This window comes from Palaemon carinicauda, chromosome 38, assembly GCF_036898095.1.
Source record: "Palaemon carinicauda isolate YSFRI2023 chromosome 38, ASM3689809v2, whole genome shotgun sequence".
Lineage (NCBI taxonomy): Eukaryota > Metazoa > Arthropoda > Malacostraca > Decapoda > Palaemonidae > Palaemon > Palaemon carinicauda.
In genome coordinates, this window is record NC_090762.1 from 3,699,273 (window position 1) to 3,726,657 (window position 27,385).

Genomic DNA, 27,385 nt, shown 5'->3' on the forward strand with positions numbered 1-27,385 from the left:
TTCTTAAAGAATCGCTAACTGTTCCAAATAATTTTATTCATATGTCAGATTCTTCGAGAAGCAGACAGACGACGAGGCTTAATTTTGAATAGGGGAGATAACAGTGAAATGGATATTTATGGCAACTTTTGTAACCTTCATGGAGAACTGTTTTCAAAGTAGCAAGTCACGATGACAGTTAGATCTGGTGACGTCATCGGAAAATTATGTATTGATACAAAAAGGGTCTCCGTTTATTTTTTCTACAAACGGATACATAATTCAAGTTGCATGTTCAGCCTGTTTTGATAAAGCTAAATGGAATTGATTTTTTATGCGATGTTTTAATGTTAGACTGTACTTACGATATGAAAACTGTGTAGACTACAAGAGTATTCAGTCCAAATATGTCTCGTTAAAAAAAAAAAAAAAAAAAAAAAAAAAAAAAAAATTTAAAGGTAAGGAATCAACTAATACAGAAATCATACCCTATTTACGTTAACTTGAGATTCAATTCAATGTTAATTTCTAAGCTAAGTATTTAAAACATTTTCCTTTTATATATCTACTAAGTAATCTGTCTCACGTTGATAAAGACTTTCGTTTTATCAGCAAATCGACTCTGTAAAAAGAAGAAAAAAAGATCATTGTTCATAATTTGCTTCTTATGCAACAGGTATCATTACATTAAAATCAAATTGTTCATTCATAACCTTACGTGGTAAGAAACATGTCTATATTTTTTCCTACTTGATAAGAATATTTAGAAGAAAAGTACTGATATTTTGTTTATTGCAGTGCAATTTAATTTCGAATAAATGAACCTTTTCTTGTACTCCAATCAATCATGATCACTTAAAGGAGTTTGAATGTTTAAAGGCCTCTCATGAATGGCAGAGGCAAGGGACAATGACGTTGTCCTAGCTTGCAGGACAGTGGCCCTAGAGACTAACCATACATACATATCAAGGAACAAACCTCTCTACACACATGCTAGGACCAGGGAAGGAGTCAGCAGCTAGACCTAGAAGCTCCCCAAACACCTTAAGTCCTTGAAATTTTACCTAAAGTCAGAGAATTGCCGTTAAAGAATAGTTGTCTGGGACGCAAATGAACAGATATGTGGCTGAAAAGCTTTATTTCATTGCATTCTTCTACAGTAGCAGAAACGTTAGAGTAGATCATGTACCATATTGACACCTACACACACACACACACACACACACACACACACCACGCACATACACACACACACACACACACACACACACACACACACACATATTATATATATATATATATATATATATATATATATATATATATATATATATATATATATATATATATATATATAGGCTAATCCTAAGAGGCCCTAATCTTTGATAGACCCATAGACCCAGCAGCCTCAAATTAACCAGTCTTAAATTTGCATGACTGCAAAATGATTGTAAATGTGATATGTATGTATATCTATAAAACCTTCACCTCGATATTGCTTCGCATATAGCTCCAAATTGCTGCTAGAATTGCTCATACTAAAACCCTAGCTGATTAGGATAGCTCAGCTCGTCTGCAGAGCACGGTTGCATCCTTAGCCTACTTTTCTGCCAGTAATTTCTCTCCTTGGTGAAGGAATATTTCACATAGGCTGCTCACGCTTACTTACTTTCCTACTTTGTATTTTTTTCCTCACTCTTACTACCAGATAATATATATATATATATATATATATATATATATATATATATATATATATATATATATATATATATATATATATATATATATATATATATATATATATATATATATATATATATATATATATATATGTGTGTGTGTGTGTGTGTGTGTGTGTGTGTGTGTGTGTGTGTGTGTGTGTGTGTGTGTGCATCACAGTGAACATTTTACGTTTGCTATTATAAAAATGCGAACTAAATAAAAAAAAAAACTATAATATTAGCTACTTCATATAATGGCAAAATCGGCTCATCAGCAGTTAAGATATTTCTCTAAGGAACACAATCATGACTGATATGAAAACATATGTAAACATATATGTAATGGTTAATGTTTGGGAGCATTAATGATTTGTGAACTTTTTAAAGGGATTTTTTAATTTGACATTATAAGTTGGCCAAATGCCTTTGAAAAGCAGACTAAGAATAAATTCACGTTTTCATTTGTCATTTCCATCACAAATTGTTTCGTCGGGTATTGCAGCTAACAGCTTGGTCCATGTTTCCATTGGCTTTTTTCTTCTCAATTCTTTAACTAACAAGTTAATTACACTAAAATTTATGCTTGAAAACATTGAATAGCAAGAATCAAAGAATAAAAAGGAAGAGGCAGCTCGAATCATTCTGGCCTTGAACAATTAATATTGAACCTCAGAGGGACAATGCCACAATGATCGTTCAACGTTTTTAAACGGACATTCATATATATATATATATATATATATATATATATATATATATATATATATATATATATATATATATATATATATATATATACATACATACATACATACATACATACATATAAACAAACTGAAGAAAAGGAATGCAAATGAATGAAACATTTAGCCGTAAAATTCATGATCTGGCAACTAAGTCCTCATAACTATAGTTAGCCTGAGTGTCCTCCTTCCCTTAAAGGACAGTCTAAACAGAAGGTTAGTGAAGCTATATAATTTCTCAGATGCAATAAAGTAATTTAGCATTTTGTTTCGCTACGAAGAGTCATTTGGTTGCTTCATATCAAGGCGTGCAGGTAAGAATAGAGCAATTGTTATATTAACATCATTTAAGGCGTATGATAGGATTAACTTACTTATGGATTCTTATTAAATTCACGAATACGTTAAAACGATGTGTATATAAATCGTAAAAAAACACTATATGGTATCTCAAGCTGTCAATCATCTCGTTGCTTGGAAACCATATCTATGAGAGATTTTCTTCAACTTGAATTATATGGTCTGTGATAATATTTTCTAAACCTTGAAGCTAATGAGTGTCGTTATCTAAAAATCGTGTGAACCTCTTTACAACTTCAAACTATTTTTCCCTCAACAGTTTTCTTTAAATTCAATCATTTTAACGGTAAAGCAATCTCTTCTGCTCCAGTTGCAGTAATAGGAGGAGGGTCTTATGATCATTTTGGAAACGTTCCGCTATGACAACATAGTGTTTATATTTTCACTCCCTGTGTTTTCTTGCTGTGTTCTGTATGCAATGTTGCTAATATTTGCAGTGTTCAACACTATCCAGCGACTATGATCATTTGCAAATACTGAAAAGAGTTTTCTAAATGCGTTTCATCATGACTGAAGATCTTTGTTCAACCATATGAACAATTTAGTTGGAATAACATTGCCAATATTTGTAGTGTTCAAGATTATTATTATTATTATTATTATTATTATTATTATTATTATTATTATTATTATTATTATTATTATTACTTTCTAAGCTACAACCCTAGTTGGAAAAGCAAGATGCTATAAGCCCAGGGGCCCCAAACAGGGAAAATAGCTCAGTGAGGAGAGGAAACAAGGAAAATAATATATTTTAAGAACAATGACATTTAAATAAATATTTCCTATATAAACTATGAAAACTTTAACAAAACAAGAGGAAGAAAAACGAGATAGAATAGTGTGCCTGAGTGTACCCTCAAGCAAGAGAACTCTAACCCAAGACAGTGGAAGACCATGGTACAGAGGCTATGGCACTACCCAAGACTAGAGAACAATGGTTTGATTTTGGAGTGTCCTTTTGCAAATAGTGAAAAGAGTTTTCTAAATGCGTTTCATCATGACTGAAGATCTTTGTTCATCCATATGAACAGTTTTGTTAAATTAATGTGAATGAAAATATTTTCATAAAAAAACACACAAATTCCAGACTGGCATGGCTGCCCAAACGTTCATATAAGTGAAATAGATTATCTCACAAAATATTTTATAAATGTTCATGATATATTATGCATACAGAAGTCCTTTTATATTTTATATCAAATATCTGTTTTAATATTATTGATGTTTTTAAAAAATCTTAATTTTTTATTACAGGGAAAAATAGCCCGGTGAGGAAAGGAAATAAGGAACTAAATAAACGATATAAGAAGTAATGAAAAATAAAAATATAATATTTTAAAAAACATTAACAACATTAAAAGAAATATTTGATATATAAATATTGTGTAGTCTCCAACACTTTCACCAATAGTGCAGGATCTGAAAGAAGTCAACAATTAGTTTGAAATTCTGAATATAAACGAATATTATTACCTGATGTTTACAAAGTATTTAAAAAAAAAAAAAAAAAAAAAAAAACTTATTCAGGTGTTATCTTGTATTGCTGATAACACCAGTGATAACCTTGAACATTGATATCTCTAGAAAAATAATACATATAAGAAAAATGTCTCTGAATTCTTATAACAATTAGTGAATTCTTTCAAATACGAATATAGATAAATTTATAGTTTTCTTGACGATTGTACAGTTCCAGAGCATTTAAATGTTTAGATAGGGACATCAAATTATAGTAATTAACATTTTAGAATAAGGAGTTTAATCTCTCTCTCTCTCTCTCTCTCTCTCTCTCTCTCTCTCTCTCTCTCTCTCTCTCTCTCTCTCTCTCTCTCTCTCTCTTTTTATCTTTTCTTCAACGTCCTCTTCTCCTCTCCTTTACTGTTTGATTGTCTCTTTCTAGTTTTCCCAATCCTGATTTCTCTCTCTCTCTCTCTCTCTCTCTCTCTCTCTCTCTCTCTCTCTCTCTCTCTCTCTCTCTCTCTCTCTCTCTCTCTCTCTCTCTCTCTTTACTTTTTATCTTTTCTTCAACGTCCTCTTCTCCTCTCCTTTTCTCTTTGATTGTCTCTTTCTAGCTTTCCCAATCCTGATCTGTCAATCATCACACTTTCAGACACATGATATATATATATATATATATATATATATATATATATATATATATATATATATATATATATATATATATATATATATATATATGTCAGTCTCTAGGGCATTATCCTGTATGATAGGGTAATGTCACTGTCCCTTGCCTTTGCCTTTCATGAGCGGCCTTTAAATCTTTAAATATTCAAATATAGATTTTGTTCGTGGTAGTCTGATAATACTTCAGGTAAATGACTAGAGTCTCATATGAATATTACTTAGAGAGCTCCCCGGTCTTTAAAAAGGATGTGAGAGCCTTTTTAAGGGAATGTAATTGTTCAGTGGCCACTTTCCTCTTGGTAGGGGTAGAAGAGACTCTTTTAGCTATGGTAAGCAGCTCTTCTAGAAGGACACTCCAAAATCAAACCATTGTTCTCTAGTCTTGGGTAGTGCCATAGCCTTTGTACCATGGTCTTCCACTCTCTTGGGTTAGAGTTCTCTTGCTTGAGGGTACACTCGGGCACACTTTTCTATCTAGTTCCTCTTCCTCTTGTTTTCTTAAAGTTTTTATAGTTTAAATAGGAAATATTTATTTCAATATTGTTACTATTCATAAAATATTTTATTTTTCCTTATTTCCTTTCCACACTGGGCTATTTTCCCTGTTGGAACCCCTGGGCTTATAGCATCCTGCTTTTCCAACTAGGGTTGTAGCTTAGCATTTAATAATAATAATAATAATAATAATAATAATAATAATAATAATAATAATAATAATAATAATAATAATAATAAGAAGAAGAAGAAACAGTTTTCAAATAAACAGCGAGATATATTCTTTCAATATTAAAACCAAAACAGATCATTCTGCTTTCTTATTCTTTAAATAAATCCTGAAGCTCGGAAAAAAAAAAAAAAAGACTTAGCAATATCAGCGTGAGAAAGAATTACAGTAAAACACGTATCGATAATTCAATGACTTCAAAGGACGACCTTAGGTCAAACTAAGGTCGTTTGTTGTCACACACATCAAGAGCAAAAATCTCTATTAAGTATTTGCATTCCACAATACATTTCTTGAACATGGACCTTTTTATCAGTGAAGTTTTATGTTGTACATTTGTAGAGCCAGCATCGTTTTTATAATGAATTTTCTCGTTTTCACACGTGTTCAATAAAATTTCAGATTTAAAGTATTACAGTACTTGGAAAATTAATTTCTTTAGTGTCGAAATCAGTAGATATATCTATTCCAGAATCTATTTTATGTAACTGGTGTTATTAAAAAGAAATTATTATCATAATTAAGATTTACAATTTTTTTTCCAGATTTCTTTACTTGGAACTTTCATTTCTTTAGTGTCCAAATCACCAAATATATTCTTGCTAGAATCTGTTTTATGTAACTGGTGTTATTAAAAAATTAATTATCACAATCAGGAGATTTATAATTTTTTTTTTCTTTCTTTTTTTAACAGATTGATCAACAATGTCTGGCCACCTGTACAAAGGAATTTCTAAGATCAGCTGTCAGTCATTACGGTTGACTTTCCAGCAGCCAGCCACTTACTTTCTGAGACATGCTTCTTCATCGGCAGTTAATAAGCAAATAGCTGAAGCGCCTGTCCAAGAAGCCGTCGCTTACAAACCATTCTCAGAAATCCCTGGACCGATGAGGATTCCTATCTTTGGATCATTATTTTCCATGACTTTGGACAGAGGTGAGAGCCTTTCGGATATGAAATTTCCCATATTTTCCATGACTTTGGACAGAGGTGAGAATCTATCAATTATGAAATTTCCACCTGGTTTTTATAGTTTAACTATTGTTTAGTTAGCGGGTAATAGATATAATTGATATGATAGCTTTAACCCTTTTATCCCCTGGCTATTTGGAACTTTCCAACCATTAACCCCTAGGCTTTTTTTTCCAAGCACAGTTTGCAATATATATTTTTTAAATTGCTCTAACAGCCTTAATTTTCGTCATAGAGAGGTCAGGTTGGTCTCATTCTTTTGGAAAATGCCTGAAATTTCTCATAAAGTTATCAAAAAGATGCAAAAAACAATGAAAATAGCAGTTTTTTTGCAATGACGTACCAGTGCATCCATGGGGTTAAAGGGATGAGTTTTGTGAAACGCACCAGTACGTCCTTTGGGGGTAAAAGGGTTAAACAATAGATAGCTTGATATAAGTCACGTGATTGTTACAATGAAAGGATAGTGCCATAGCCTCCGTACGATGATCTTCCACTGTCTTGGTGTTAGAGTTCTCTTGCTTGAGGGTACACTCGGGCACACTCTTCTATCTTATTTCTCTTCCTCTTGTTTTGTTATGTTTTTATAGTTTATATAGGAGATTTTTTTTTCTAATGTTACTGTTCTTAGAATATATTATTTTTCCTTGTTTCCTTTCCTCATTGGGCTATTTTCCCTGTTGGAGTCCCTGGGCCTATAGCATTCTGCTTTTCCAACTAGGGTTGTAGTTTAGCAATTAATAATGATAATAATAATAATAATAATAAGAAGAAGAAGAAGAAGAAGAAGAAGAAGAAGAAAAGACAGCTTTTCTGGTATTGCCAACAATTGAAAGTTTTTCCTAAGAAGGCTTCTCGGATATTTTCATTTTCTGCAAAGGCTCGATTTACATTATTATTATATATGATAAAAAAAAGTTTATGTTCAAAGAAATTAAGTCACCGTAAAAGTGTTGAAACGCTGTTCCTTGTTCAAAATGTCTCCATGGAAATTTAAAACATCAAAATCAAATTCAAAAGTAAAATCTACAAATTTTTTATAGGTTGGAATGTAGGTAAATATTTTAGCAAGCAAATCTAAAATAAGGAAAAGCATCCAATTAGGCTGCTAATGTTTACCGTCCTGTCACATGCAGGCTGTTAGGTTTTAATTTGTTTCAATAATCTCTCTCTCTCTCTCTCTCTCTCTCTCTCTCTCTCTCTCTCTCTCTCTCTCTCTCTCTCTCTCTCTCTCGTCTGCACACACACATTATTGAGTGGGGATACCTTAACGTGGTGAAGTGGTATCGCCATGATCAGCTAAGTTATACTAGTCAGAATCACTTATACTGGGTTGGTTTGCTGTGAGCGATCAGACGAAAGTCTCCCACCATCACCAATTCGCAGTGGCCAGTGTGGTGATGAAAATGGCCAGACCCCAGACATAACCTAGAACATTGTCTGAGACCTCTCTCTCTCTCTCTCTCTCTCTCTCTCTCTCTCTCTCTCTCTCTCTCTCTCTCTCTCTCTCTCTCTCTCTCTCTCTCTCGTCTGCTGGTCTCAACTCTCAACATTTGTTTCACAATCTTCCATGTAAATTCTTATCCCACAGAGGTCAAGGTGGTTTACAATCCATAGGGGAAAACATTTAAAAGGGAAATTAATCTTTTTCTGCTAATATAAAAGTTTCCCTCTATAGTCCATTTCTTTTAGCGAGGCAGATTTTCACAGACTCGCAGCGGTGTCCTTTTAGCTCGGGAAAGTTTCCTGATCGCTGATTGGTTAGCATTATCTTGTCCAACCAATCAGCGATCAGGAAACTTTTCCGAGCTAAAAGGACACCACTGCGAGTCGGTGCAAATCTGCCTCTCTATAAAAATTAACTATAGTTAATCAGTACTTCGGTATGCATTATGATGCTTTTAAAATAATTCCAAGTGAAAAAAAAAACAATAAAATAATCTTTTCAGGTGTAAGGCCATGTTAGATCTCATTTAACAATAATAGACTCATGATATGTAAAACAATAAAATAATCTTTTCAGGTGTAAGGCCACGTTAGATCTCATTTAACAATAATGGATATGTATTTGACCATTGCCAGATTTCAAGAGGGACAAACTCGGTGATTACTGGCGGAAATTGAATAACAAATATGGGCCCATCGTCAGGCTGGACATACCAGGTACAGCTCCCATGATTATCATTTACAAAGCCGACGACTGCGAGACTTTGACGCGAGTCTCCATGAACAATCCCTTGCGAATAGGGAACATGTCTATGAAGAAGATACGAGAGGAAAATGTCGATAACTATTTCGAGGAGAAGTTTGGTTTGCTGATCTCGTGAGTAGGTCTACTGACAATTTATTTGTTTTAATTTTGTCGTTGATCTGCGTGTTGTATGTGTTTAGTTTGCTAGTAGGTTCGTTTGCCTATTGCTATTGATTATGTTGGAGGAGAATATTTAGAAAGAATATGATTCTGAGTGTGGTATGTGTTAAGTCTGCTAGTAGGTTTATTTGCCTTTAGCTATTGATTATGTTGGAGGAGAATATTTAGAAAGAATATGATTCTGAGTGTGGTATGTGTTAAGTCTGCTAGTAGGTTTATTTGCCTATTGCTATTGATTATGTTGGAGGAGAATATTTAGAAAGAATATGATTCTGAGTGTGGTATGTGTTTAGTCTGCTAGTAGGTTCATTTGCCTATTGCTATTGATTATGTTGGAGGAGAATATTTAGAAAGAATATGATTCTGAGTGTGGTATGTGTTAAGTCTGCTAGTAGGTTTATTTGCCTTTAGCTATTGATTATGTTGGAGGAGAATATTTAGAAAGAATATGATTCTGAGTGTGGTATGTGTTTAGTTTGCTAGTAGGTTCATTTGCCTATTGCTATTGATTATGTTGGAGGAGAATATTTAGAAAGAATATGATTCTGAGTGTGGTATGTGTTAAGTCTGCTAGTAGGTTTATTTGCCTTTAGCTATTGATTATGTTGGAGGAGAATATTTAGAAAGAATATGATTCTGAGTGTGGTATGTGTTAAGTCTGCTAGTAGGTTCATTTGCCTTTACCTATTGATTATGTTGGAGGAGAATATTTAGAAAGAATATGATTCTGAGTGTGGTATGTGTTTAGTCTGCTAGTAGGTTCATTTGCCTATTGCTATTGATTATGTTGGAGGAGAATATTTAGAAAGAATATGATTCTGAGTGTGGTATGTGTTAAGTCTGCTAGTAGGTTCATTTGCCTTTACCTATTGATTATGTTGGAGGAGAATATTTAGAAAGAATATGATTCTGAGTGTGGTATGTGTTTAGTTTGCTAGTAGGTTCATTTGCCTTTACCTATTGATTATGTTGGAGGAGAATATTTAGAAAGAATATGATTCTGAGTGTGGTATGTGTTAAGTCTGCTAGTAGGTTCATTTGCCTTTACCTATTGATTATGTTGGAGGAGAATATTTAGAAAGAATATGATTCTGAGTGTGGTATGTGTTAAGTCTGCTAGTAGGTTCATTTGCCTTTACCTATTGATTATGTTGGAGGAGAATATTTAGAAAGAATATGATTCTGAGTGTGGTATGTGTTAAGTCTGCTAGTAGGTTTATTTGCCTTTACCTATTGATTATGTTGGAGGAGAATATTTAGAAAGAATATGATTCTGAGTGTGGTATGTGTTTAGTTTGCTAGTAGGTTCATTTGCCTATTGCTATTGATTATGTTGGAGGAGAATATTTAGAAAGAATATGATTCTGAGTGTGGTATGTGTTAAGTCTGCTAGTAGGTTCATTTGCCTTTACCTATTGATTATGTTGGAGGAGAATATTTAGAAAGAATATGATTCTGAGTGTGGTATGTGTTTAGTCTGCTAGTAGGTTCATTTGCCTATTGCTATTGATTATGTTGGAGGAGAATATTTAGAAAGAATATGATTCTGAGTGTGGTATGTGTTTAGTCTGCTAGTAGGTTCATTTGCCTATTGCTATTGATTATGTTGGAGGAGAATATTTAGAAAGAATATGATTCTGAGTGTGGTATGTGTTAAGTCTGCTAGTAGGTTCATTTGCCTTTACCTATTGATTATGTTGGAGGAGAATATTTAGAAAGAATATGATTCTGAGTGTGGTATGTGTTTAGTCTGCTAGTAGGTTCATTTGCCTATTGCTATTGATTATGTTGGAGGAGAATATTTAGAAAGAATATGATTCTGAGTGTGGTATGTGTTTAGTCTGCTAGTAGGTTCATTTGCCTATTGCTATTGATTATGTTGGAGGAGAATATTTAGAAAGAATATGATTCTGAGTGTGGTATGTGTTTAGTCTGCTAGTAGGTTCATTTGCCTATTGCTATTGATTATGTTGGAGGAGAATATTTAGAAAGAATATGATTCTGAGTGTGGTATGTGTTTAGTTTGCTAGTAGGTTCATTTGCCTATTGCTATTGATTATGTTGGAGGAGAATATTTAGAAAGAATATGATTCTGAGTGTGGTATGTGTTAAGTCTGCTAGTAGGTTCATTTGCCTTTACCTATTGATTATGTTGGAGGAGAATATTTAGAAAGAATATGATTCTGAGTGTGGTATGTGTTTAGTCTGCTAGTAGGTTCATTTGCCTATTGCTATTGATTATGTTGGAGGAGAATATTTAGAAAGAATATGATTCTGAGTGTGGTATGTGTTTAGTTTGCTAGTAGGTTCATTTGCCTATTGCTATTGATTATGTTGGAGGAGAATATTTAGAAAGAATATGATTCTGAGTGTGGTATGTGTTTAGTTTGCTAGTAGGTTCATTTGCCTATTGCTATTGATTATGTTGGAGGAGAATATTTAGAAAGAATATGATTCTGAGTGTGGTATGTGTTAAGTCTGCTAGTAGGTTCATTTGCCTTTACCTATTGATTATGTTGGAGGAGAATATTTAGAAAGAATATGATTCTGAGTGTGGTATGTGTTAAGTCTGCTAGTAGGTTCATTTGCTTATTGCTATTGATTATGTTGGAGGAGAATATTTAGAAAGAATATGATTCTGAGTGTGGTATGTGTTAAGTCTGCTAGTAGGTTCATTTGCTTATTGCTATTGATTATGTTGGAGGAGAATATTTAGAAAGAATGTGATTCTGAGTGTGGTATGTGTTAAGTCTGCTAGTAGGTTCATTTGCCTATTGCTATTGATTATGTTGGAGGAGAATATTTAGAAAGAATATGATTCTGAGTGAGGTATGTGTTAAGTCTGCTAGTAGGTTCATTTGCCTTTAGCTATTGATTATGTTGGAGGAGAATATTTAGAAAGAATATGATTCTGAGTGTGGTATGTGTTAAGTTTGCTAGTAGGTTTATTTGCCTTTACCTATTGATTATGTTGGAGGAGAATATTTAGAAAAAAAATATGATCATGAAGCGACTGTGACATCTTTTAAAATAAGCTCGTTATGGCATAAAGTCACGTTGGTCAATAAGTAACGAACAACTGAAAGAAAATCAAGAAATAGATCAAATGAAGTTAAATGAAACAGACAGTACAAAGGAAAACTGGTAGAGGAGGCGAACGGATCTGAACGCAAAGAAGGGTAGGAGAAACAAACAGTTTTTTTTCCCTTCATTCTTTCTATGCTGTGTTTTTTAAACCACCGTCGATTCACGGTTCATCTTGAAAAGAATATTATTATTATTATTATTATCATTATTATTATTATTATTATTAGCCAAGCTACAACCCTAGTTGGAGAAGCAAGATAATATAAGCCCAAGGGCTCCAACAGGGAAAAATAGCCCAGTGAGGAAAGGAAATAAGGAAATAAATAATGAAGAGAATGAATTAACAATATATCATTCTAAAAACAGTAACAGCGTCAAAATAGATATGTCCTATATAAACTATTAACAACGTCAAAAACAGATATGTCATATAAACTATAAAAAGACTCATGTCAGCCTGGTCAACATAAAAACATTTGCTCCAACTTTGAACTTTTGAAGATCTACTGATTCAACTACCCGATTAGGAAGAACATTCCACAACTTGGTAACAGCTGGATTAAAACTTCTGGAATACAGTGTAGTATTGAGCCTCATGATGGAGAAGGCCTGGCTATTAGAATTAACTGCCTGCCTAGTATTATTGATTAAACAAACAGTAGAAAAGAGTATTATGCCAACATAATAACAAAATGCTTTTTAAAGATTACTAAAATGTATCAGCATGAATATAAAAAAAATAAAGACATAATCAACCAAAAAAAAAAAAAAAAAAAAAGCCTCCAAAATAAGCCTTCCGTGAGAAAGTTGTCAACTAAAAATTTTTGTCAATACCCAGTCATGTCTGAAAAAATAACTTACGCCTTCTTTATAGGAAAATGAATAAATTCAAGATAAATATATAAAACTAAATGAAATAACCAAACGTAACATCCATATAAAGACTTACGTCAACAGAGCCATTTTATTGTAGACAAGGTGGGAACAGCCATGTAAGGCAAAAACATACATTTTAATAGACAACCTACTAAACTATTATATATCAATGATACGCTACAATGTCATTAAAAGATGAAATCTATCAATACAGACATTTCAATCTAGAGAGCATCTTGAAAATAAAATGTATTATAGTTGTAAACGTATAACTTCTCATCCTTATTCTTGTATAAGACAGCATTGAGGTGAGAAGGCAAAATGGATGTTTCTGTAGCATCCATGTGGCAAGTAGCTCAGGGGCTGGTTTTGTCTGAGCCCCACATCTCTTTCATGGTTTTAAATTTAGTTCCCTCTTTTTCTTTATTTTTAACAAAAGATATCTGTCTTAATGACCTTCGATGGCAAGCTGCCAGCAAACTCCAAATCAATCTATAGCAGGGACAATTGTGGTGAGCCTTGTTTTGAACGGACACACGGGCAAGTCAAAATCTCATGTTGGTAGGTCTTTGCCTCAGCAGAACCATCACAATCATGGTCTCTGGAACATTTGACTCAGGGCCCAGCCAGACCAAGCGCGGCTAGTGGCGAGGTTAGCGGCAAGAGGTTATGGCGGCAAATTGAAACCTTAGGTATCTTATGTAGGTGGCCAGATAGGAGTCGCGAGGCTCGCGACTCCTATCTGGCCACCTACATAAGATACCTAAGGTTTCAATTTGCCGCCATAACCTCTTGCCGCCTGTAGGTGGCCAGATAGGAGGTGCGAGGCTTCCCGCGCCTCCTATCTGGCCACCTACATAAGATACCTAAGGTTTTAATATGCTGCCATAACCTCTTGCTGCCTGTAGGTGGCCAGATAGGAGGCGTGAGGCTTCCCGCGCCTCCTATCTGGCCACCTACATAAGATACCTAAGGTTTTAATATGCCGCCATAACCTCTTGCTGCCTGTAGGTGGCCAGATAGGAGGCGTGAGGCTTCCCGCGCCTCCTATCTGGCCATCTACATAAGATACCTAAGGTTTCAATTTGCAGCCATAACCTCTTGCCGCCTGTAGGTGGCCAGATAGGAGGTGCGAGGCTTCCCGCGCCTCCTATCTGGCCACCTACATAAGATACCTAAGGTTTTAATATGCCGCCATAACCTCTTGCTGCCTGTAGGTGGCCAGATAGGAGGCGTGAGGCTTCCCGCGCCTCCTATCTGGCCATCTACATAAGATACCTAAGGTTTCAATTTGCCGCCATAACCTCTTTCCGCCTGTAGGTGGCCAGATAGGAGGTGCGAGGCTTCCCGCGCCTCCTATCTGGCCGCCTACATAAGATACCTAAGGTTTCAATTTGCCGCCATAACCTCTTGCCGCCTGTAGGTGGCCAGATAGGAGGTGCGGGAAGCCTCGCGCCTCCTATCTGGCCACCTACAGGCAGCAAGAGGTTATGGCGGCAAATTGAAACCTTAGGTATCTTATGTAGGTGGCCAGATAAGAGGCGCGAGGCTCTCGCGCCTCCTATCTGGCCACCTACATAAGATACCTAAGGTTTCAATTTGCTGCCATAACCTCTTGCTGCCTGTAGGTGGCCAGATAGGAGGCGCGAGGCTTCCCGCGCCTCCTATCTGGCCACCTACATAAGGTACCTAAGGTTTCAATTTGCCGCCATAACCTCTTGCCGCCTGTAGGTGGCCAGATAGGAGGTGCGGGAAGCCTCGCGCCTCCTATCTGGCCACCTACAGGCAGCAAGAGGTTATGGCGGCAAATTGAAACCTTAGGTATCTTATGTAGGTGGCCAGATAGGAGGCGCGAGGCCGCCATAACCTCTTGCTGCCTGTAGGTGGCCAGATAGGAGGCGCGAGGCTTCCCGCGCCTCCTATCTGGCCACCTACATAAGATACCTAAGGTTTCAATTTGCCGCCATAACCTCTTGCCGCCTGTAGGTGGCCAGATAGGAGGCGCGAGGCTTCCCGCGCCTCCTATCTGGCCACCTACATAAGATACCTAAGGTTTCAATTTGCCGCCATAACCTCTTGCCGCCTGTAGGTAGCCAGATAGGAGGCGCGAGGCTTCCCACGCCTCCTATCTGGCCACCTACATAAGATACCTAAGGTTTCAATTTGCCGCCATAGCCTCTTGCCGCTAACCTCGCCGCTAGCCGCGCTTGGTCTGGCCGAGCCCTCAGGACATTCGCTGCAACACTGCGCGACGCGTGCCCACATTGCTGCTCTTTTGTGGTAGGACAACCAGGTGGTTACATGCAGAAAATTGCGGTGTGGGCAATTGAATAGCAACTTGTCAGAATATTCGTCTCCTAAGTCTAGCTACAGAGGATCGAGGCTCCCTCTGAATAGGGAAGGTGCAACACTGAGATCAGTATTTATTAGACACTAGATCGATACGAAAAAAGCACTCTTTTTTTTTATGGAAAGCTATGAAATACGATATGAACATATAAGCAGCGGCTCTAATCTCTCTCTCTCTCTCTCTCTCTCTCTCTCTCTCTCTCTCTCTCTCTCTCTCTCTCTCTCTCTAATCTCACCCATTCGTAACTTGACTATATCCTACACCCGTAAAAAGTGCTTACTCGCTCGTTATATTTTTTTTTCTTTTTTGGCTGAAAGTTCATTCATCTCTATTTCCAGCAATTACGAGGAATGGAAAAGAGTGCGTAGTCGAGTACAAACCCCAATGATGAAGAAGAAGAACATAAGTGCTTACATCAAAGACATGGATGAGGTTGCTCTGGACTTCATGGAGAGGTAGGAATAAGCTCCGTTGATTTGCGTTTAGCTCACTATAAATGAAGGTGTGATTATCTGTAACATGAGGTCAATTTATTCCAGTTTGTCATTTGATTCAAGTCCTGGTTCCCTTTCCCCCAGAATCGACAGTTTTCAAAAGGAGTATGGGGAAATGCCCAGCCACTTCCAGACGGAGCTCTACAAATGGGGATTGGAATGTAAGTGTGTATTATTGCGATAGGTTATGATTCATTATATGTCTGGTAACACTTTTTTTTTATTATCTGAGAAATTAGCCATTTTTCTATTTATTTCACATCATCAGAATTTGGCCAACAATTGGTTAATCGGTACATCTACTACAATGATCACTGACCCGTCTGGGTTTCCCTTCAGAAAGTGATACTCCTGTTTGCTACCAATACTATAGCCCATTTTTTTAGCGTGGCATATTTGCGCCAACTCGCAGTGGTGCCCTTTTAGCTCGAGAAAAAGTTTCCTGATCGCTGATTGGTTGGACAAGATAATTCTTACCAATTAGCGATCAGGAAACTTTTCCGAGCTAAAAGGGCACCGTTTCGAGTCGGTGCAGCGGTGCCCTTTTAGCTTCAAAAAGTTTCCTGATCGCTGATTGGTTGGACAAGATAATTCTAACCAATTAGCGATCAGGAAACTTTTCCGAGCTAAAAGGGCTCCATTGCGAGTCTGTGCAAATCTACCTCGCTGAAAGGAATGGACTATAGTTGCAGCTTCTCTCCCCCTGCCTCTCTCACTACCTCAATATTGAAATGGATTTTCTCCTAAACATCTTCCCCATCAGCTGTGGGTCTAGTTGCCCTTAATCGTCGTATGGGGTGCTTAGACCCAAACCTACCAGACAGTTCCGAACCTATGATACTCATCAGAGAAGCCAATAGAATGTTTGATGCAATGAATAAGACCGAGTTTGGAGCGCCTTTGTGGAAGTTTTTCCCAACGCCTGCTTACACACAGCTCAAGAATAGCCACGCGGAATTCTTAAGGTAAGCAAAGGAGATATATTGAAATAAATAATTATTATACGATAGTTTTGTGGAAGATTGACAATGTCTAATCCTTGTAGGAATAAACATCTCTATTGAACAATGATTCTTTCTTTAGTAAGGTAACATTGATAGATATCGTGTGAAAACGTGAACAAATTTGCAGGGTAGCAGATGAGAACATCAGACAAACCGAGGCTCAGCTTCTGGCCAAGAAGTCCCAACCTGGGGGAGAAGAAGAAGAAGAGCTGACTCTGATGGAGACACTGTTGTTGACTCCAGGACTGAGCAGGAAGGACGTGGTCACCCTCATGCTCGATATGCTCTTCGCCGGAATAGACACGGTTAGGTTAACTTTAAAAAGTTTTTTTTTCTCTTTTTTTTAATGTGAACGGTTTTTAGAAAATTGGGTTATCGGTATAAACATATTTAATAGTAAAATTTTCATGAAACTTGCACCGACTCGCAAAAGTGCCCTTTAAGCTCTGAAAACTTTCCTGATCGCTGAATGGTTGGACAAGATAATTCTAACCAATCAGCGATCAGGAAACTTTTCCGAGCTAAAAGGGCACCGTTGCGAGTCGGTGCAAATCTGCCTCGCTTAAAGATATGGACTATAATTCATGTTCAACTCAATGATATCCTGCTTAAACTTGAAAGTTGGTTTTTTGTGTTATATTTTCGCCTTTGAAGTAAAATTGTCAAAATATAGTCTTAAAATGTGACCAGATTTCAAAGGACTACATTTTACTAAATTATAACTAAAGACTTACAAAGTGACCCAATGTATTTTATAAATGATTATTCAGCTTAACAATTCGACTTTCACTAGCCTATGTGGCCAAGGATAACATAACTAGAGGTTCCCATTATACACTTCAAAATATGTATTAAAAATACGATAAAAACAATATTTATTCCAGGACTTTTGTTTTAAAAAACGGGTATATTTATCTAAAGGAGTGATATCACGGTCACCAACCTGTAAAAGATAATAATAAAGTAGGGTAAAATTACGGTCGCCTGTATTTTACTGAAATAGGGATGAGAACAGTATATTTTTACGGAGAATTTCCGATTAAAATTACGATTTTTTTTTAACGGTGTACTGTACATTCAGAGTGACTGACAATCTTTTATTTTTTATTTTTTATTTTTTTAGACGAATTGCTGTTTCATACTAAAATTCGAGTCGATGCAGAGCTTCCTTCACAGTAATACGATTATCCTTCATGCCATTATAAATCTATGCCATTTAGTTTGATTAAAAAAAATGTGTAATGCACGAGAGTATATAACAGAACAAAGTAATTAGTGGCGCAAATACGGCAATAATTATCATCTGTGTCTCAAACTTTTTTATGAGCGACCTTAAACCAGGCGGACACTTGCACGAATTTGTGGCACGCATTGTCGCGAATCGAGTCGTGAACTGGCGTGAAGTGTTCGTAAACCTATCGTGACATCGTGGCATGTCGTGACGAGAATTTTTAAATGTTCAAAATTTTGGTCACGACAAAATTTCGTGACCGGGTCGTGAACTATACGCGAACTGTTCGTGAACTCGTCGGGACGATGCTGGAAGTGCGCAAACTATGCGCAAACTATGCGTGAACTCGTCGTGCCAGTTCGTGTCAATGTGGACAGGACAGCTGTGATTCTGAGGTAATTTTTTTTTTTCTTTATCTTACAGTTCGTGCCACAAAATGTCACGACTTGCCACGACAAATTCGTGGCAAAAAGTCATGCAAGTGTCAGGGTACCTTTATATGGAACATTTCATTCCTTCGCGACCCAGAGAAAAGTAAAGAGAAAGGAAATGTACAATGATATATACACTTTAGTTTGAAAGAAAAAATAGATATGTACAGCCTTTCATTCACAAAACTAAACAAGTGGGATCCATGGCACTGCTTTCATTCACAAAACTAACATAACAAAAGTAATTTGTGGTTAAAGAGGAATAATTCAATTAACTGAAATACGCTGAAACAACGAAACACTGGGTCGCGACCCATAGTTTGAGAACCACTGTTAATTTCACATTAAGGCTTCTCGACATTAGTGACTGATTGCTCATTTTCTGAATATATTAGTCAATTACTTTCAAGCTCCAATAACCAATGTCGTAATCATATTGACCAATACATCTCAACTGCATCAACAGAGATTCTTAAAGTCAACTAGGAACATCACAACCTCAATTAATGGTCATACTTTTAATACTTGCCTTGGGAGAAGTCGCCCTTTCTCACTCGTAAGATACGTTTACTATTTATACATTGTACCATTGTTTTTTTTTTTTTTTTTTTTTTTTTTTTTAACCAGGCTGACATGAGTCTTTTTATAGTTTATATTTGACATATCTGTTTTTGACGTTGTTAATAGTTTATATAGGACATATCTGTTTTGAAGTTGTTACTGTTTTTAGAATGATTTATTGTTAATTTATTCTAATCATTCATTTATTTCCTTATTTCCTTTCCTCACTGGGCTATTTTTCCCTGTTGGAGCCCTTGGGCGTATAGCAACTTACTTTTCCAACTAGGGTTGTAGCTTGGCTAGTAATAATAATAAGAATAATATGCCTATCATCTTTGATTTTGCAGAACAGATACCCAGTGGATGGCTTTATAACATTTTGCTTGAAATACTTTCCAATAAGGTATCATTGTTTAAAATATCGGATAGTATTTTATATCCTTTATCAAAAGTGTCAGTATATGATCTTATAATTATAAAATTATATAATTTTGCATAAAATCCTTTCCAATAAGGTATCATTGTATAAGATATCGGATATTTCATATCCTTTATCAAAAGTGTCAGTGTGATCTCATTGTTGTAGAAGTGCATGTCTTAACGTATGGGATAGTTTCCGGTTATATAACGAATTGGCTCAATATTTAGTGTAAGGATAAAAACCAACCAAAGTTCTGTTCCTTAAAGCTCTATAGAAGTCAACTTCACAGGGATGCATTCCATGACTGCAACCTGGAACCTCCTGATCAGAAAATAACTCAAATTCAGATATCCATTTGAAAGTTATTGTCTTTTTGAACTTCTGTTTTGTTATTATTATTATTATTATTATTATTATTATTATTATTATTATTATTATTATTATTATTATTATTACTTGATAAGCTACAACCCTAGTTGGAAAAGCAGGATGCTATAAGCCCAGGGGTTCCAACAGGGAAAATAGCCCAGTGAGGAAAGGAAAAAAGGAAAGTAAAATATTCTATGAAAAGTAACATTATTAAAATAAATATCTATATAAACTATAAAAATTTGAACGAAACAAGAGGGAGAGAAATGAGATAGAATAGTGTGTTCGAGTGTACCCTCAAGCAAAAGAACTCTAACCCAGGAGAGTGGAAGACCATAGTACAGAGGCTATGGCACTATCCATGACTAGAGAACAATGGTTGGATTTTGGAGTGTCCTTCTCCAAGAAGAGCTACTTACCATAGCTAAAGAGTCTCTTCTACCCTTACCAAGAGGAAAGTAGCCACTGAACAATTACAGTTCAGTAACCCCTTGAGTGAAGAAGAATTGTTTGGTAATCTGTGTTGTCAGGTGTATGAGGACAGAGGAGAATATGTAAAATATAGGCCAGACTATTCAGTGTGTGTGTGTGTGTGTGTGTGTGTGTGTGTGTGTGTGTGTGTGTGTGTGTGTGTGTGTGTGGGCAAAGGAAAAATTAACTGTAACTAGAGAGAAGGATCCAATGTAGTACTGTCTGGCCAGTCAAAACAACTCATATCCCTCTAGCGGTAGTATCTCAACGAGTGGCTAGTGCCCTGGCCAATCTATTACCTAGCTAAGAACCTTAGGAGGAAAGTGTTCTTAATTCATTTCTATGATCTTTTATCATTTCAGACTTCCCATACAATCGGTTTCACACTATATCTCCTGGCAAGGCATCCAAAATGTCAGGCTAAACTCCAGGAAGAAATAGACCGAGTAGTCGGAAATCACATGGGACCCTTAACTTCGAGGCACCTCGATCAGCTGACCTATTTGAAAGCTGTTGTGAAAGAGTCTTTCCGGTTGGTTCCCGTTTCCCTTTGATTTGAATGCTCTTTTGTAGTATTTTTCTTGATTTATGTGGATTTTATAGCATACCGTATAAGATATATCTAATTTATTAGATATCCTTTCTGAAAGTATACATCGCTACCTCATTGCAAGAGGGTCGTAACTCCAAATTTGCTAGTTTTGAGTTATATGGTGTACACGATTGCCGAATTGATTCTGCATCTTTTGGTAAAAGAGTCGTAAATCTAGGTGAATTAGCGGCCGAGAGATGGCACTAAGAAGATTTTTAGTGAACATCAAATTCATAGGACTTAGCAACTTTCAAAAGCGTCTCCTGAAAAATCAGGAATTTGGAGTTACGACCCTCTTGCAATGAGGGAGCGACATGTAAAACGGTTGAATTACGACTTAGAAAATAGTCATGAAATATTAATTTTCTTTAACTTACTGTTGTTATTTTTTTCTAATTCATACTTACAGGAAATTCTTATAATTACAGAGTATTTCCTCTGGCTTTCGGCACCATCAGGAACATCGAACAGGATACAGTGTTTTCGGGATACCTTGTTCCAAAAGGGGTGAGTAATTTCACAATGAATGGGATAAGCTTCTGAGAGGAAGAATGAATGTTATTGACACGAGAATAACAACACGTAGTCTGCTTTCATAAGAATACTTTTCTACGAAGTAAACCAATCATAGTGGCAAATGCCTTGCAGAAATATGTAGGTTTCAGCAGATAGAAATGGCATTCCTTTCTCTTTCAGCAATTATATATTAAACTATTCTCCAAAAAATTCTAATCTTTTGAATGTTATATATTTTGATATCAATCAACTTGCTTAAGTTTGAATGCATTGCTTGAAAGTAATTTATAAGTAGCAATCTATTTGTTAATTTAATTTGATGTGCTGAGCAACGGTTGCAGGGTAGGGATTACTCTTATCTCTGCGATCCTTTGATCTCATCGGAGAAAGCTTGAATGTCTTGGCCCAAAGTTATTCAGATTAGCTGCAAAAGGTCCTTTTTGTACGTTTCAGTCTGCGGTGCTGACATGCAATATGGTCATGGCCGGAGACGAGGACAACTTCCAGAGAGCCAAAGACTTCATCCCAGAGAGATGGTTCAGAAACAGGCCCCACGGACCTATCCATCCTCATGCATCACAGCCCTTTGGAATTGGAACCCGGGTGTGTGTTGGCAGGAGGATCGCTGAACAGGAGCTATACATCTTCCTCGCTAGGGTACATAGAACATAGTTTTGACAGTATTGCTTTTGAGTGGATCATATTCAGTTAGCTTTGTGGAATCAGTACAATAATAATGGCTAGGTTAGGAGCTACAAGTTTCAGTAGGATTCTAATAATTAAGTGTCCTATTCATCAACATTTCTATAGTTACCATCAGTTATGACTCTCAATTGTGATTCTCCTTTACCCACACAATTCGCCTTTTAACTTGTTTACTTGTTTTTAGGTTTAAATTCAACCCTCCACTGAAGTCGAGTGAACTACTTCTCGGGTGGGTCCATATCAATCATCTAATGAAACATTTTCATGATAACTTATACAATTCTTTGATTGTAGCATCTTCCAAATCATATGATCTTGTGAAAAGTAATGTCTTTAGTTTCTTCTTAAATTCAATTGCTCCCTTTAAGTCCTTCATTTCAGTTGGCAGTTTATTATAATATCTAGGCACACTGTAGCTGAAAGCCCTTTTACCAAATTTACTATTTGTGCTTGGTTCAGATAGTCCATGTTTGTCACTCATGTGTCTTATGGTAACATTTGTTTCTAGTTCTAGTTTATTCAGGCATTCTTTTAGGTATTTTGGTTCATTTTGGTTCAGTATCTTGAACGTTAGTAACAGTTTATTATTTTGGCAGGTGATGCAACGCTTCAACGTCGACTACAAGTATAATGACATGAGCTCCATTTGCCGTACAATTATGGTTCCATCAGAACCTCTGAGGTTTAACTTTACTGAAAGAAGAGAAAACGCTCATTAAGGAGGATGGTATAAATGATTCAGGTTAGGAAATAACATTCTTATTGACAGAATCATTAACCCTCTGTGTTCTTGATTTGATGCAACTGTGAATATTTTTGGCACTTTTAGACAGGACTGGCCTCAGGGATACAACTAAGATTTATAGTATTAAATTACATTATGCAAGACAATTTAATATCCATGTATTGTAAAAATACAAATAAAATGGAAATAGAATGAATAATATGTTGTCTCTCCTTTCGCCAAAAAGTTAATAAAGAAAGAGGTATAAGCCAGCAAATAATGATCTTATAATTTTTCCATATAGATAGACAAGCTACCACATGGTCTTTTGGTAGTCCTCTAGACAAAATTCTCATTTATTTCAGCTATAAACAAGTCTCCGGCCCCATCTATTGGATACTGAGTGAAACTGGGTTATTTTCTAGTGTAGGGGTGGAAGGGTGGTTGATAATAATAATTTCTCTATTATTTGCATAAGTATACTTTCATATGAGTTTTGATACTTTCATTTTTGTTCAATTTTGCTTACTGTTTTATTGTATAGTTATACTCTGGAAAGAAAGGATAATGTAATGATTTTTTTTTTAAGTTAACAGGACTTTAATTTCCCCCTAAGCCAATAATGGAATTGTCCATCATAGACGATATAAATACCTTTAGTACTAACAAAAATATCATATAATCATGTAATATACTAAAATAAACGGTCTTTATGATCATATACTATGAATACTAAAAGATATTTTATTGACATAATAATACTAGGGATTGATTGAATATCTCGGTTCATCACATTATCTCTTTTGAGGATCCTTAGATTGGTACTACTACTTGATAGCAATTTTCCCTGTTGGAGTCATTGTTCTTATAGCATCTTAGTTTTCCAACTATGGCTGTAGCTTAGCAAATAATAATAATAATAATAATAATAATAACAGAACAAAGTTGGTGTGATAACACCAGTAGTGGAAAAAAACAGACGAAATATCAACAGTAAACACTATCAATCTTATGATTTGTTTGGTTTGTGAGAGAAAGAGTTATCTCCAGTAATGCATTCAGTGTGTACGAATACAAAAATACAATACGTCGGTAATAGTTTAGCTGGTATTGTCCACAATTTATACAAATTCGTACTATTTTCGTAAGTGTCGTACAAAGTATTGTAACTTTTGATTTGCATTACACTCTCTGGGATTTCCCAAAGATGAAACTGGGCGACGAATGGATTTCCAGAATCCAGGACCCAGTGAGAGGTCATATGACTCTAATTCTTAGATGGAATAATAAAGTATCTCGATTTTTGGGCTCAAGCCATTACGTCCTGATGGAAGGTTCCTTTAGTAGCTTCCTGAGGGTATATATGACTACAGTAGGTATTCCCAGAGAACTAAACTAAAGGTTTCCCTTCGGGATATCGTATATCAACAGGGGACGTATGCTTGACACGCCACGTGGCTATCTGCACCCCACATAGCATTTACTTCAAGGGGATAAGGTGGCAAGATATAGGAGGAGCCGTTGCAAAGTTATCCTCCTGCGTTACTGTTACTGTACCTCGCGACGTAAACAAACGGCAGTCATGGCTGTCAGAAAACGTTTTAGGTTCTCTATCTTTGCAAATTTATCTTGATTTAGTCCAAGTGTTGGTTAAGTGAATTATTTATCGTTCCTTTATTCAGTATCTTCCTTACAAAAATCATACATACTTAATATGTTGTAGATAATGTACCGTAACCTTGAGAATATCTTGTGGGAATGAAATATCCTTACCTATGATATCCATCTAATGGACTTTGCTATTATTTGCCAATGGCTGCGAAACCAATAATTGAATAAGTAAAGCCTATGTAAGGTATGTGAATCAAATATTTTTACGTTTCTTATACTTAATCATTCATTCTATTTGACAGACGGCAAGAGATAACCCTAGGCTACCGATACCTCTCTACCCTCACTATCCATTTGTTTTAGTGTTAGTAAATCTATCCTAATGTTAACTCTGCCGTATTATTTTACTGTATTACAGGGCAATGTAACCTAAAGTAAAAAACTACTTTTTTCTATAGGAAAAATTCTGCCCTCTTCGAAAATGACACTCGTTTCTGTCGAAAATTAATAGTTTCCTTTACAATATTAGCTTATGTCACTATTTTGTGTTATTAGTCTGTCACAAGCATTATGGCCACAGACAAGGAGGTGGGTATTACTGTACTTACGGTCAGGGTAACCCTACCTAGAAAAAATCAGAATTTCCCTATAGAAAAATACCCATTTCCATAGAAAATGACACTGATTTTTGTTGCAAATAAATACTTTACGTAATATATATATATATATATATATATATATATATATATATATATATATATATATATATATATATATAGATATATATTTATACTTTACATCATGAAGAGGGTCAATGTTTATTGACCGAAATATAGTGATTTATTTATTTCCTGTGTTTCTCTTATGGGCCTTTTTGGAATATATATACATATATATATATATATATATATATATATATATATATATATATATATATAGGCCTATATATATATATATATATATATATATATATATATATATATATATATATATATATATATATATATACTGTATATATATATATATGTGTGTGTGTAAAACCTTTGTCCATGTTAAGCCTTTGGTCGTATTCCACTGCTTTTGTGTGCTATTAGTTATTCGTACTTAGAAGCTGCAGGGAGGTTTCATGGTAATTTCCATGGTACACCTGATTTAATTAACGTTTTCAAATGCGCAGCTCAACATTACTGCTTATCAGTACATTCGGAGCTTGATGTTTTTATTTTTTGGGTGAGCCCACCGCGTAACAAAAACCATTAGATTTAGGGTAAAACATTTTGATCAGAAATATATGTTTTCCTGTAGTAAATAATTTGATTTCAGCGAATTTAGCTTCATTTCAATCGCAACCAAACAGAACAGCCAGTTCGACTAAATTCTGCGGGGAATGAAGTTAGCCAAACTGTTGGTTCTGTTTGTTTGCAATTGAAATGAAGGTCAGAATCTGTTGAATCACGTCATTTACTACAGGAAAACGTATATTTTCTGATCGAAGTGATTCCCCGATAGTAAGTAAAACTTTACCCTGCATTCTAGTTGGCGTTAGCCCCCCATTAGGCAAGTAAGTAGGGACATGTATTATAGGTTAGGTTAGAAGGGGAAGTTTAGGTAAGATGGTGTTCTATGCACATATCCCTGTCTGTCATTATGCAAAGGCTATATTTTTTAATAATAAAAAATTCTTGTACTGCCCTTTTTGTCTTCTTAGCACTGGCCAGGCCGCAGGAACCTCTTTCCATTCTGTAGGGCAGAAAAACACTGATAGATGGTGCTTGTGTCGTAAGTTACTTGTTCGAACGGAATAAAAGACTCAACTTTTTATATTCTAAACTATTTTTTTAAACATAAGACTTACCCAGTAGTTATATATATAGCTTACGTTCCCGACGTCAACGGCAGAAAATTTGAAACTCGCGCCAATCACCGATTGGATAGCCAGGTGTACCACCCCTGCGCCCTAGCGAGGTACCTAGGAACCATTACAGGAACCCTCATATATTCCCTGCCGTGCTAGCGGCAAGATGTTGGATTTTTCACTCGCTATAACCTGTAGGCTATACTGTACAGTATTACAGTTATTTTGGTGATGTACATTTTATTTTTAACCTTCGCTGGTTGGATTTTAATTTTACTGAGTGTTAGTGCTTTAACTAAGTTTGTATCTTAACAGAGGTAGGAATGGGAGTTTTTTCCCCCTACTGTAAAACTAACGAACCTACTCTTTAAACATGATGGCGGAGATCATTCCACCATCCCTATGATGTCACAATCGTGTGACGTAAGCAACATAGTACTACGTAATATGTTGCATAATTATTTTCTTTGCTTTTTCTTGTAAAGAATGAAAAGGAAGTCTAACTTGTAATAAGTATTTAACTTTTAATATAAAAAATTATATTAATTTTTAAGAAAATATTTGTCTTTTTAGTATTTGTTCTTTAAATCATCGATACTATTTTCAAAGATTAAATAGAACTAGCGTATTGTTAGTTTTCTCTGCGTAGTTCTTATGAAAATACGATGAAATTCCAACAATTCTTTATATCGTTGTTTATTTTCTTTCGATGTTGGGATTCTAGTATTATTCGTATATTCACAAATATGTTCCAATTGTAAAGTGTAGCAATCCACTATTTTGGAAACCCTTAAGATTTAAGGGTTGTTTACATATATATATATATATATATATATATATATATATATGTATATATATATATATATATATATATATATATATATATATATATATATATATATATATATATATATATATATATATATATATATATATATATATATATATATATATATATATATATATATATATATATATATATATATATATATACGATATTGCGATATCTGTTCATTTTAATAATAACAAATCACTATTTTTGGGAACCTTTAAGAATTAAGGGTT

The 27,385-nt window shown here is 35.3% G+C and overlaps 1 protein-coding gene across 6 annotated transcripts; it reads left to right on the top strand.

The window, feature by feature from the left end:
- The first annotated feature begins 2,567 nt into the window (after nt 1-2,567).
- LOC137630381 (probable cytochrome P450 49a1) lies at nt 2,568-23,437 on the top strand. Of its 6 annotated transcripts, XM_068361823.1 has the most exons (12): nt 2,623-2,760; nt 6,373-6,669; nt 8,734-8,974; nt 15,674-15,790; nt 15,914-15,990; nt 16,593-16,794; nt 16,961-17,138; nt 20,680-20,849; nt 21,338-21,416; nt 21,879-22,082; nt 22,727-22,872; nt 23,220-23,437. In XM_068361823.1, exons 2-11 carry the CDS (start codon nt 6,384-6,386, stop codon nt 22,847-22,849), a joined length of 1,677 nt encoding a protein of 558 aa, XP_068217924.1. In that variant the 5' UTR covers nt 2,623-2,760; nt 6,373-6,383; the 3' UTR covers nt 22,850-22,872; nt 23,220-23,437. The 6 variants fall into 6 exon arrangements, with proteins under 6 accessions (XP_068217926.1, XP_068217924.1, XP_068217923.1 ...); XM_068361825.1 differs by lacking the exon at nt 23,220-23,437 and having other exon boundaries at nt 2,568-2,662; nt 22,727-23,074; XM_068361822.1 differs by lacking the exon at nt 23,220-23,437 and having other exon boundaries at nt 22,727-23,074.
- The last annotated feature ends 3,948 nt before the right edge of the window (nt 23,438-27,385 follow it).

Excerpts from the sequence above, each read along its gene's own strand:
- LOC137630381 (XM_068361825.1), top strand. The coding sequence starts at position 6,384 with ATGTCTGGCCACCTGTACAAAGGAATTTCTAAGATCAGCTGTCAGTCA. Across the intron at positions 8,975-15,673 it reads AAGTTTGGTTTGCTGATCTC|CAATTACGAGGAATGGAAAA; the intron begins GTGAGTAGGTCT and ends CTCTATTTCCAG. Across the intron at positions 17,139-20,679 it reads TCTTCGCCGGAATAGACACG|ACTTCCCATACAATCGGTTT; the intron begins GTTAGGTTAACT and ends TTATCATTTCAG.